General features: G+C 39.0%; 1 protein-coding gene across 2 annotated transcripts in view; it reads right to left on the minus strand.

The window, feature by feature from the left end:
* Nucleotides 1-14,134, minus strand: part of LOC102583029 (TBCC domain-containing protein 1-like) — a 50,040-nt gene that overhangs the window by 33,181 nt on the left and 2,725 nt on the right. For both annotated transcript variants that reach the window (XR_366929.2, XM_006342258.2), the window contains exon 2: nucleotides 10,349-10,489. Coding sequence is in view for 1 of the 2 variants with exons in the window: in XM_006342258.2 (XP_006342320.1) it covers nucleotides 10,349-10,489 (141 nt within the window). In the remaining variant the exon portion in view is untranslated. The remainder of the gene's footprint in view (nucleotides 1-10,348; nucleotides 10,490-14,134) is intronic.

Here is a 14,134-nt window from a genome sequence, read left to right on the forward strand (position 1 = left end):
CAAAAAATCTGCCAAATTCAAAATGTTTGTCACCTCCTTGATTGGAAATAAATTGCTTTTCCCCCATTTTCACTTTCAAACCCGAGGAAGCTTCAAAAAACAGTAAGATTGTTTTTAAGAATCTTATTTGGTCCTCCCGAGGTTCACAAAAAATGATAGTGTCATCTGCATATAGCAAATGACAAATTTCTTTAACTTGTCCACTGCTACCCTGTATCTGAAAACCTTTGATCCATCTGTTTTGTATTGCTATTCTCATCAAGCTATCGAAACCTTCCATTGCCAAGATAAATAGAAAGGGGGGATAAGGGGGTCACCTTGTCTAAGTCCCCCTTTCTGAAAGGGAAGAAGCCCACTGGTTCACCATTCACCAGAACAGAAAAGCGGACAGTGCTGATGCAGAAATGAATCCAACCCAACCACTTTTCTCCAAAGCCCATTTTGTCTGAGGGTGTTCAGCAAGAACTTCCAATTTACATGATCATATGCCTTTTCAATGTCCAATTTGCACATTACACCAGGCTCAACACATTTCAATCTTGAATCCACACATTCGATCTGTCTCTAAGGGCTATAGAATTTACAATATTGAATCTAGGGAAGTTTTTATAAGTAGAGATGTGAAGGTGGATGAAGATGCTTAGGGAATATCTTTCAAATCAAAAAGATGGTTGTAGAACCTGCTTTTCAAGATTCAAATGAAGACTTGGAAGCAAAGAATGATGAAGGTTTTTCTATTAGAGGCACTAGACCGTTGGCAGAAATTTATAAAAGATGTAAATCTTGTGGTCCTGGAACATTCAAACTTTCAAGATGCCAGCGTAATTGAAAAATGGAAGCAAGCTATGGAGGAAATAGCCATGATTGAGAAGAACAAGACATGGGAACTTGTTGACAAACCTGAAGTTAAGCAAGTTATTAGAGTCAGATGGGTGTACAAAGTGAAGTTGAACATGGATGGATCTATCAACAACATAAAGCAAAGTTACTCGTTAAAGGTTATTCTCAATAGCCTGGAATTGTTACGCAAGGATGGACACCATCAGAATTTTGATTGCATTGGCAGCACAAATGAAGTGGAAAATCTGGCATTTAGATGTCAAATCTGCCTTCTTGAATGGTTTTCTAAAAGAGGAGATTTATGTAGCTCAACTCGAAGGTTTTGTGGTTCAAGGAAGTGAAGGTAAGGTGTATAAGCTTCAAAAAGCTTTATATGGGTTGAAGCAAGCTCCAAGGGCTTGGTACTGTAGAATCAATGCTCAATTGTGCAACCAAACATAGCGTCATGGAATGTGAGAGGCCTCAATGATCCTGGGAAGAGGCTGATGATCAAGAACGTGGTACACAAATGGAGGGCAGATGTCTACTGTTTTCAGGAATCTAAATTAAGAGGTGATATAAGGGAGACAATTTAAGAACTATGGGCGAATAGAGGGGTAAATTTATCACACACAATTGGAAGCCAGAGGTACCAAAGGGGGGATAATCATTCTATGGGACAGCAACTTATGGGAGGGAGAAGTTTGTTAGGTAGGGGCTTACTGTATTACTGTAAGATTTAGGGGGAAAACACAGAATTTCAGCTGGCACCTTTCAGATGTCTATGCTCCAAACAACATAGAGGAAAGGGAAGAAGTTTGGGGGGAACTAGGAGCAGTAAGGAGTCTATTTAATGGCCCTTGGGTGATTGCAGGGGATTTCAATGTCGCGAGGTTCCCTTCTGAGAAGAAGAATTGCAACAGAATCACCAAATCTATGGAGAATTTTTCAGATTTCATTGAGGACATGGAATTAGTAGACCCACCACTCATAGGTGGCAGCTTTACTTGGAGAAAAGGAGATAGGCATGTTACAGCAGCAAGATTGGATAGGTTCCTATTTTCAGAAGAATGGGAGATATCATTCAAGAAAATCAAACAAACTATTATGCCTAGAGTCACCTCAGACCATAACCCGCTGCTACTAGAATGTGGAAATTGGGAGAGGTCACAGTCTTATTTTAAATTCGAAAACTGGTGGTTGCAAACTGAAAATTTCAAAGAGAAAGTCAAGGGGTAGTGGGACTCTGAAATTTTTGTGGGTGGACCAGATTACATTCTAGCTTGTAAGATGAAGACTCTCAAAGTAAAACTGAAAGAATGGAGCAAATCTGTAAAAGGTAATCTAGGTTTACAGAAACAGAACATCTTAAATAAGCTTTATGAGTTAGATATGATCTAGGAACAAAGGTGCTTGTCTGGAGATGAATCATATTTGCGGGCTGTCCTGTCAGTAGAGTTTGAGGAAGTGGCAAAAAGAGAAGAAGTAGCATGGAGGCAAAGATCCAGGGCTATATGGTTGAAAGAGGGTGCCAGAAACACACAGTTTTTCCACAGAACAGCAAACAATCGCAAGAGATACAACAACATTGACAATCTTCTGATTAATGGAACTAATGTCACAGACTCAACAACAATTAGGGAGGAGATCACAGGTTTCTACCAAAACCTTTACAGAGAGAGAGAGAATGAACACTGGAGACCCCAATTCATCCCCAGAGAACAAGTTGTGCTCAATGAAGAAGACAACCTCCTTCTTCAAAGTCAATTTGGAGAACAAGAAATTAAAGAATGTGTTTTTGATCGTGCAGGAGATAAGGCTCCTGGTCCAGATGGTTTTACCATGGCTTTTTTCATACATTGTTGGGATGTGGTGAAGGTAGAGGTGATAGGAGCCATTCAGAACTTCCATAGTCAAGGCTATTTTGAAAAAAGTTTCAATGCTACATTTATAGCTTTGATCCCAAAAAAGATGGGGGCAACAGAATTGAAGGACTTCAGGCCCATCAGCCTGATTAGCAGTGTCTACAAGATCATATCCAAGGTCCTAACAGAAAGACTCAAGAAAGTGATGTCAAAGCTGGTGGATACACATCAATTGGCATTCATCAAGGGCAGGCAGATCATGGAAGCCATACTTATAGCCAATGAATGTGTAGATGTGAGGAAAATAACTAAAATTCCTGGGATTCTATGTAAGTTGGACATAGAAAAGGCCTATGATCACCTCAACTGGGACTTTATGTGGTACACACTAGAGAGGATAGGCTTTGGAAATAGGTGGATAAATTGGTTGAAGTATTGTGTGAGAACAGTCAAATTCTCAGTTCTAATAAATGGTACCCCATCTGGTTTCTTTCCCTCTGAAAGATGATTAAGGCAAGGGGATCCCCTCTCCCCCTTCCTTTTATCCTAGCTATGGGAGGACTAAGTGACATGTTGAAAACAGCACAATCAAACAACATGATCAGAGGTTCCTGGACGAATGATAGTGACACCAGGGGTTTATCTATCTCCCATTTGCAGTATGCTGATGACACCCTAGTGTTTTGTGGTGCAGAGGAAGATCAACTAAAGCATCTAAGAATCATATTTATATTGTTTGAAGTTGTTACTGGACTACATATAAACTGGAGTAAAAGTTTTGTCTACCCAGTGAATGAAGTCCCAGATAGGCTGGCATCTTAGGAGGTAAAGTGGGAGAAATGCCTACCACTTGCCTAGGGATGCCTCTAGGGGAAAACAGTAAATCAAAGAACATATGGAATGCAATGGTGGAGAACTGTGAAAAAAAGCTGGTAAATTGGAGAAGTCAATACCTATCCTTGGGTGGAAGATTGACACTAATTAATAGTGTGCTTGATGCTATGCCAACCTACATGATGTCTTTATTCCCTATGCCAGGAAGTGTTTTAAAGAAGTTAGAATCCATCAGGAGAAACTTTTTATGGCAAGGAAATGGAGAGGGGGGGAAAGAAATATCACCTGGTGAAATGGGAAGTGGTGATAAACAACAAAAAAGAAGGGGGAATGGGCACAAAGAATCTCAAAGTTCAAAACCAGAGTTTCCTTTTGAAGTGGTTGTGGAGGTTTGCTTCTGTAGAACAAGGTCTGTGGAAAGATATTATAATCTCCAGATATGCCATGGATGATTCATGGACTACAAAGGAAGTTAGAAGCCCTTATGGGGTTGGTTTATGGAGAACAATCAGGAATCTGTGGCCTAAAATATGGAGAAATTCAAAAATTGATATAGGAAATGGAAGGAAAACATTCTTCTGGAATGATGTGTGGGTTAGACAACACTCTCTGAAACAGTTGCATCCTGAGATTTATAATCTGAACCAACAGAAGGAAGCAACAGTAGCAGAAGTCAAAGACAACCAAGGATGGAGCCTATCTTTTAGGAGAAGGTTGAATGACTGGGAAATAGACAAATTAGCAGATTCTTACAAGTCTTTGGAGCAGGCAAATAACCTTGACACAAAGGAGGACAGTTTACAATGGTTGAGGGCCAACAATGGGAAGTTCACAATAAAATCAAGCTTATAGACATTTTGACAGGCCAGCTGAAATGTTGTTACCATGGCCTTGGAAGATGATATGGAAAATTAATGTACCTCACAAGGTGGCTTGTTTCACCTAGTTGGTAGTTAGGGAAGCAGTACTAACTCAGGAAAATCTAATGAAAAGGGGAAGACAGTTATGCTCCAGGTGTTTTTTTTGTGAAATAGAAACAGAGACAACAAACCATCTCTTCCTCCATTGCAGAGTGACAGAGAAATTGTGGCAGGTCTTTTTGAATTTGAGGGGAATCAGCTGGTCCATGCCAAGACACACCTCAGATTTTCTAGCATGCTGGAATAGAAAAGGGTATTCATCAGGTCACAAGGAGAGATGGAAGATTGTCCCTGCTTGCATCTGGTGGACAATTTGGAAGGAAAGGAACCAGAGATGCTTCGAAAACAAGAGCATCCCTTTCCAGAGTTTGAAGTTGAACTGTCTTATAACCCTTTATTTTTGGTGTAATCATGTCCTCCCCAAAGAGGTGGAGGCTATTACTCACTTTTTAGATAGTTTAGGAGGGGTATAAATGATAGATCTTTTGGTTTTGCTTACTGTATACTCCTGACGTAATTACTACTGAAATACACCATTGGTGTATTGTTGTCTATAAAATGTCAACTCTCTCAACAAAAAAAAAATTGTGCAACCAAGATTTCCAAAAAAGGGACAATGATGCTACACTTTATGTCAAGACACTCCCTAATGATGGCTCATTAATTGTTTCTTTACTTGTTGATGATTTTCTTGTTACAGGCAGTGATGAGCAAGAGTTGTAGAAGTTTAAAGTGAACATGGAGAAACAATTTGAAATGTCCAATTAAGGACAGATGAAGTATTTTGGGGGCCAGAAGTATACCAATCAGAGGTTGGAATTTTTCTCAACCAGAAAAAGTATGCTTTGGAGATTCTGAAAAAAATTCAGAATGCAAAATTGCAAACTAGTTCCTACACCATTGGTTTTGAATACCAAATTTTCAAAGGAAGATGGAGCTGAAAGTGTGATGTTTCATTTTATAGAAGTTTGATTGCAAGTCTCTTGTACTTGACGGCTTCAAGACCTGATTTAATGTATGTTGCTAGTTTGTTTTCAAGATTTATGCAAAGTCCACATTCATTTTGCAGCTGTGAAAAGAGTGCTTAGGTACCTAAAAGGTACTATACAACTTGGAATATGGTTTAGACCGGTTGAAGAAGGTACATTGCTTGGCCTTATTGATAGTGGTTGGGGCGGAAATATTGATGATATGAAGAGCACTACTGGCTATGCTTTTTCCTTGAGTTCTGGAGTGTTTTCATGGAATTCAAAGAAGCAAGAAATAGTGGTGAAATCCACTGCAGAGGCAGAGTCTGTAGCACCATCTACAGCAGCAAATCAAGCTATTTGGTTGAGGGAAATTCTCAAGGATCTTGGAATGGAATTGCAAGTTGCAACTAAGATCAAGTTTGATAATAAATCAGCAATTGCAATTGCAGAAAATACAGTGCAACATGTAAAACAAAGCATATCCTTGTCAAGTTTCATGCCATTAGAGAAGCCGAGAAAAAGAAGGAAATCAAGCTTGTTCATTGTTGTTCCGAGGATCAACTCGCTGATATATTTACCAAAGCTCTTCCCAAATTCAGATTTGAAACTCTTTGTGGCAACTTGGTGTTACCAGCAAACATATCAAGGAGGAGTCTTGAAGTATTGAGATATTTACCGTTATTGTTTCTTTTTAATTTAGTATTCTAGTTCTGAAAATTTAGTTATTTAGTTAATGTAGAATAGGAGCTTATTTAGTACCCTGGTTGAAATAGAATAGGAGTCTTTCATCTATTTATTTCTATGACATGAATGAATAAAATAAGCAAAAAAAATTGGTTTGCGTATTCTTTCCCTCTTCTCTGTAGTCTGTAGAACAAGAAGCTTGGTCAAACAAGCTCTTACTTGAACTTTTAAAATTTTAATTGATGAATCTAGCGCATTATTTGAATTTATTTTTAAATTTCAGATTTTTATCCTTTGGAGGAAGTTCAGAGCAAAACAAGTCAAAATCAAGCAAAATGGATGATATTGGAAATTTGATTAATGTTGTGGGATTTCAATGGGTATGTTGGTTGTTGTTGTATTTTTTTTCAATCCTGACCAACTCAAATATCCTCTTAACAGTCTCAAATTTTAGATATGAGCTCCTCTTGATGTTTTGGATCTTTCTAATATATTATTTACTCAAAACAATTCAAGTTGGCAGCACGTCAAATTTTTAAATCGGACTTTAAAGAAGATGTAACAGCTAATGGAGTCTTTCAATCCTTACCAACTCAAAATCTCATCTTTTTTTTTTAAATCAGTAACTTTGTATCATTTCAAGGATCAAAACAGTACTTGGGTAGTACTGAAACCATATTTACAATAGAGCTCTAGTGTCTTTCCTTTCTAGCTATAAAGAATCTAGAACATCTATGATAGACACAGTATCATTAGAATAAATTTGATTACACCAAAAACATAGCAGTAAGATGAAGTTCAACTTGATCTTCTGCACATCATTCTCTAAGCTCTCAAAACATCTGGAATTCCTCTCCTTCCAGATTGTCCACCAGATACAAGCTGGGACAATTCTCCATCTACTCCTATCCTTTGCATGTGAACATATTCCTTCCCAGCTGCTAAGAGCCTCTGTTATCTTGCCTGGCATTGTCCATGCTATACCCTTACGGTTTAGGATGATTCTCCACAAATGAGCTGTGAATGGACAATGCAGAAATAGATGGTTGACTGTCTCAGCTGTTTCTTTACACAGGAAGCATCTTGAGCACAGTGTCATACCTCTGCTCATCAAGTTGTCCACTGTTAAAGTGGCCTCCTTTGCTAGTAACCATACAAAAATTGATACCTTGTGGGGAACTTTTATCCTCCAAATCTGCTTCCATGGCCAGTTTGCTATCTAGTGGTTGGACTGGTTCATAATTTTGTAGGCAACATTCACCATAACAATGCTTTTGGAGTTGCCCTGCCACCATAAATGATCTTCACCAGCTTGAACCCCAGGAAATTGATCAAGTTTGCTGAGGAAATCAGCCACTCTTTGAACCTCCCAATCATTGAAATGTCTTCTAAAATTCAAGCTCCACCCGTCAGATGTCCACATTTCAGCTATAGTATACTGTTGGTGAAGTACTAGGTTGAAGATATCTGGAAAGACCAGTTCCATGATACCAACCTCATGCCAATTATCCTTCCAAAATCTGGTTTTGTTTCCGTTTGCCACTTTGATTCTTGATTGAGTTTTCAACTCACTCCAGAGGGATCTGATAGACCTCCATAGGCTGACCCCATATGGAGTATTGACTTCCTTGGTCATCCAGCTATCCTCTTGTTCATATTTGGCTTTAATCACTCTTCCCCATAATAAGTGGTTTTCTTTGGTGAACTTCCACAACCACTTCATCATTAGAGCTGTACTTTGGATTTTCAGGTTCTTGATACCCAAATCACCCCATTTTTTTGCACAAATGACTGAGCTCCACTTGACCAAATGGTAGCCTTTCTTCTCTTTGTCACCATGCCACAAGAAGTTCCTCCTAATACTATCCAATCTCTTGATGACCCCTGCTGGAATGGGAAACAAGGACATCATGTATGTTGGAAGAGCATCAAGGACTGAGTTGATCAAAGTCAGTCTACCTCCTCTTGACAAGTATTGGGTCTTCCATCTTGCTAATTTCTTTTCACATTTCTCAAAAACAGTATCCCAAATCTCAATGGACTTTGAATTGTCCCCCAAAGGCATTCCCAGATAAAAGGGTTGGCAAAGACCCTACCTCTCCTCCTAGAATAGATGCCAACAGAATCATGTGGGGCACATCATTAATGGGATAAAGAAAGCTCTTACCCCAATTTATGTGAAGGCCTGAGATGCCTTCGAAGAGCACTAGGATTATTCTGAGATGTCTCAATTGGTTTCTATCAGCATCACAAAATATGAGGGTATCATCAGCGTATTGCAAATGAGTCGCCTCTAGGCTATTACTCCCAGCCCTAGCTACCTCAAAACCCTTTATCCATCCATACAAATTAGTTGTTTTGAACATAGTATTCAGTCCTTCCATGGCAATGATAAACGAGAAAGGAGACAGAGGATCTCCTTGCCTGAGACCCCTTTGAGCCTTAAAGAAGCCAGCAGGTGATCCGTTAATCAACACAGAATAACTAACAGTGGATATACAAAATTTAATCCAATGTATCCATTTCTTCCCAAAGCCCAACATCTTCAGCATGCGTAGCAAGTACTCCCAGTTTACATGATCATATGCTTTTTCAATATCTAGTTTGCACAGGATACCAGGCTTCTTTTGTTGCACTCTTGAATCTATTGCTTCATTTGCCACTAAAACTGCATCCATGATTTGTCTGCCTTTGATGAAAGCCATTTGCTGAACATCCACCAGATTGGAGATCACTCCTTTCAGCCTCTCTGTCAATACTTTGGAGAATAATTTGTAGATGCTTCCTATCAAGCTAATAGGTCTATAATCTCTTAATTCTTTAGCACCTTTCTTCTTAGGGATAAGAGTTATGAATGTTGCATTGAAGCTTCTTTCAAAAACTTCTTGCTCATGGAAGTTATGAAAGGCATTCATAATGTCCTGTTTCACAATCTCCCAGCACTTAATGAAGAAACCCATGGAGCTCCTCAAAAGGTAACATAAGTGAACTCAAAATCTCATCTTAACAGTCCTAAATTTTAGATATGAGCTCCTCTCAATATTTTGAGTCTTTTGACATATATTTCACTTATGTTACCTTCTCAAAAAAATATATATAATTCACTCGAAACGATCTACCACGCCGAATTTTAGAATCAATTTTGAAGAAGCTTTAATGGTTGAACATAGAGGAAGAAAGAAGAGGAGGAGGAGGGGGAGGAGGAATGAAAAAGGAAAGCAACAAAGCAAGAAGGAAGAAGGACTGGGAAGGAAGGAGGAGGAAGAGAAGAAGAAGCCATTAATGGCTAGAGAAGAAGAGGACCGAAGAAGAAAGGGGAATCAGTAGATGAAAAGTGCACTTCGCTGGAAATTAAAAGTGGCCGAAAGGCCATTTTAAGTAATTAATGATAATTGAATTATTTTTTGCATGGAATTTTGACCCAATGGACATTTTTTCTAATTTTCCCTATTTCCTTTACATGATTAGAGTAGTTTTGTGTTCCCTTAGGCCTTAGTTAACATGGCATCTTGGAATTATCAATGGTTGGATTGGATGATGGCAATTCAATTTTTGAGCCTCTATTTACTAATTGTGGAGGAAACCAGCAATGGAAAAAAAATATCTATATGTTCTCGAGAGCGAGTTGTGTGCACCACTCATTCATGTGGGAAATATGTGCAATCTTTGTGGTTATCCACCACACCCTTTAAGAGGTATCTTTATGCACCCCTTACCTTTCCCCAAGCCCTTTATGATGATTCTTCTTTAGTTTTTAATGATACTAGGGACTATGAAGTGGAGGATGTGGATCAATTTTGGATCACAAGACAATTTCAAAAAAGGGGGGACTCAAATGCTCGATTTAAGAGAATAAAGTTTTTTCTAGAGCGCATAAGTGACACATACAGTGATCAAGTCTTGGATAATTTGATGGAGAATACGCAAAGAAATGGCATAGTCATTCGCGAGTTAGAGGCTTAACTAGGACAATAATATACATCACATTTCAACGGTTGATTCAAATGTTTCTATTGGTATTGTTTAACTGCAAAAAAAATTATCTTTTGATAAATTTCTTTTGTATTTGCATTGTTTCTCTCAAGCTCACACCCCGAGTTGCAAGACAAGTTAAAACCTTGTAGAGTCCAAGGTCATCCTGCATCACCTCTGTTAGAAAAATCCTTAGAATTGTCTTGTTGATATCAGAGAAAATCACCGAGCAAATTGAATAACAAGAGGGGTGTGACAAACATGAAGTTTAAAATTCACAAACCAGTGATTCCTCGCAATCTCCTTCCACTGACTCCGACAAAAGAGACAGAATGTTCCCTAGGTGCTTTTGTAAATAGGATAACTGATGAGCCTCTTCATCAGACTGTGATGGCATATTTCGTCGACTATTGCTACGTGCAAGCTGCAATTATAGAAACAAGGCGTCTGGTTATTACTTCGCAGCAGTCCAACATGTGCTTATGGAACAAGACAGAATGACACAATATTTATATGAAACGCATAATAAAGTCATTAAACACAATTAGAAATAGCAAGATATGAAGGAACAATTTATAATCTGTAAACCACTCAGTGACAGCCAAATTATTGGACAGAATTAAGTTGAAATGATTTCTATTCATAAAGTTCATTTAAAGTCTTTAGACCAATCCTCTTAGGAGAAATTTGAAATTTAACCATGCTAACACTCTTAGGTCTCAAGCCTAGGCAGTGTTACCAAAGGCACGGTAAAAGCACGCTTAAGTCCTGAAGCGAGGCTCAAAAGGTGTAGAGCACTTCACCTCATTTAGTGTGCACTTCAATGTCATCATCAAGGTTCTAAAGCATATTTTTCCTTGCCAATGAGCCTCTTTTGAAGTGGTGACACTAAACAATTGATATTTCACTTTATCGTTAGAAAAAAATCAATTTCTTTGTTCATATATGTGTTATTCATGCTTATAATTTGGAGTAAACATATATATTTATATTTTCTGCCTTCGTACCTTTTTTTATTAAAGCTCACACTTTATTTGTGCTATGCGCTTAAAGCTTCAACGAACCTTGGAGTTTTTTGTTTTTGCTATTAATAGCACTGAGCCTAAGCAACACTAAATTTAGAATACACAGTCGAAATGAAGGTAGTGCCATTTGAAATAATTGTACCAAATTTCACTTACCCTTCCAGAAGAAAAAAAGAAACAATCCATGGCAAAGGTTGAAACTAGATGCGATGACGCGCCACGTGGCATAAAGTTGTCTATATGGAAGCTTCATGATAAGCATTTGTGGGAAGATTCTAGAGCCATGGAGAGTTTTTTGGAAATACTCTAGAATATCTAGGAAGAATTCTTGAAAGGCCTTTAGAATATTATAGGCGTGTAGAGAATTCTAGAAAAAGATCTTATTTGTAAATGTGTAGGGACTTATGTAATATTAATTTTTTGCATATTAGCCCCTAAGTAAGTAGTATAAATAAAGGACATCCATTAGTAAAATCATCAAGCAAAAAATCAAAGTTCTCTATAATACAATCCTTCCTAGCAATCCTCTTATGTTCTCTCTACCATTCTCTTAGCAATTCCTAGAGTTTTAGGTTGATTTGGCATAGCAAGATCGTGAGCAAGTGGTGCAAGAATGTGAGCAAGTTATCAAGTGTTGCACATGTGCTTAGTAGAAGACTAAGGATGTGACAATGTGGTATCAGAGAAAGATTGCAACTAAGGGAATGGCAAACAACTTAGAAATCAATGTTGCTAACACCCAAGCCAACATCACTTAGGATGCCGCTATCAAGAAGGGCTATAACAAAAAGAGGAATGTCACCAACAAGAACCAGAAGGTGTCGCTCGAGGTTGAGAAGAACAAAGGACTTAGATCCCAATAACCTTCTACCATGGAGGCAAGCAAGGATGATGTAGAGGTCCTCCTCGAGGACGTCTCACTCGATAGCAAGTGGGTCATGAAGGTTAATGTAGCGATGGACGCAATCGAGATACTTGGACAATGCTTAGGGAAGGTTGAAGGCACTTTAAGCGAGCATACTCTTGAAGAGATCGAAAGCATACGAAACAACTTGCATGGACGTATGCAGACTGAGATAAAGACAAGACAGACCATCACTACTTTAGAGTGCAAACTCATGGAGGCGTAGAGCACTATCGATGCCATGAAGGCAAAGATAGAGGCACTCGAAGAGCAACTAGATATTAGTGTGACTAAGACAACCAAGAACGTTGTTGTGACAAAAAAGGCAAAGATCGAGGCTCCCAAGCCACTAGTGTTCAAAGGGGTTCGTGATGCAGAAGAAGTAGAGAACTTCCTTTGACACTTGGAATACTATTTTTGACATGGAAATATAAGGGACAATGATGTCAAGATCAAAACCGCAGCGTTGTACTTGTCACAGATTGCCATGCTATGGTGGAGACAAAAATTGACAGATGTTGAGAGAGGTCTGTGCACAATTAGCACATGGATCAGTTCAAGGTCAAGTTCAAAAGCGGCAATTCTTGCCAAATAATGTCTTGTACAAGGCAAGACACAAACTTCAGGGGTTGAAGTAGACACGGAGCATACACGACTATATCAAGGAGCTCACCATCCTTATGCTCCAAATCCCCAATCTCACCAACAATGACTTGTTCCACTTTATGGAGGAGTTGCAAAATTGGGCTAAACAGGAGTTGACAAGTCACAGGTATAAAACAAGCCATAGTGGAGGCCAAGTCTTTTTGATGGATTTCCGACATGACAGGTATGACAAAAATAAAGGCAAGGAGTCGAAGGGTAGCAATGTAAAAGTTGGGGGAGATCATGGAAAAAGCACAGAGACCTACCAACAACACCTTAAAACTCAAGATGGCAACAAGTCCGATTACAAGAAGTTGAGTGGCTGCTAGAGCTATGCCAAGAAGAAAGCACAAGTCGAGAAGAAGGGCTGCTATATATAGAGGTCCGCACGGTTTCAAGAATTGTCCTGACTTAAAGTCTTAGTGCCATAGTGTGTAAGCAGAAGGGGCAAAAGCAAGGAGAGAGTTTGGGTGCAACACAGTTGTGTATATAGGACTATGTCAACTATCAAGAAGCAATCTATCCAACCCAATGATGATGCAATCATTACGAGGATCTCACAACCAACAACAAGCTCACCCGTGCACTGGTAGACACTGGAGCAACTCACAGCTTTGTGACCAAGGTCGCAACAAAAGTACTAAAGTTCAAGCTCGCTCCAACTAACTCTTGTGTTAAGACTGTGAATGTCAAGGCTCAAAATGCTCATGGTGTAGCTAACGACGTTGGTGTCAAATTGGGCATTTGGAAAGGTATAACATTTTTTTACCGCCGCTATGATGGAACCTAGAAGGCAAGGGTGGTCTGGAAACCAAGGTGGAAAGGGAGATCACTAATATAATCAGAGAAGTTTGGGGAAACAAATGTGTTGATTATATAAGAGGCTAGTGGGACTAGAGGAGGCATTGTCATAGTGTGGGACAAAAGAGTATGGAAAGGGAAAATTAGTATTGTAGGCATGTGCAGTGTCACCTGCAGTTTCACAGCAAAGTGCCAAGATGTAAATTGGCATCTCATAGGAGTTTATGCTCCAAATGGCAGGGAGGAGAGGGAAGAAACTTGGTGGGAGATTGGTGCAGCCAGGGGACTACCTTGGGTCCTTTGTAAGGAATCCAGGCAAAGAAGCAAACGACCTTGATATTTATGCAAACTTTATATCCAAAAGGCCTATGATCACTTGAACTGGTTGTTTTTGATGATGATGCAAAGAATGGGCTTAGGAGCCAACTGGATAAGATGGGTGAAATATTGAATTAGCATAGTGAAGTTTTCAATCCTAATAAGCATGACCCCCAATGGATTTTTTCCCTCTCCAAAGGACTGAGACAAGGTGATCCTTATCACCTTTCCTCTTCATCCTAGCTATGGGAGCCAAAAGTAAATCAAAGGGGATATGGAATGGGATGATAGAAAAATGTGAGAAAAAGTTGATCAATTGAAGGAGTTAGTTCTTTTTTTTTATTTTTTTTATTTTTTTTTGGGGGGGGGGGGGGGG

This window comes from Solanum tuberosum, unplaced genomic scaffold (assembly GCF_000226075.1).
Source record: "Solanum tuberosum cultivar DM 1-3 516 R44 unplaced genomic scaffold, SolTub_3.0 scf00036, whole genome shotgun sequence".
NCBI lineage: Eukaryota > Viridiplantae > Streptophyta > Magnoliopsida > Solanales > Solanaceae > Solanum > Solanum tuberosum.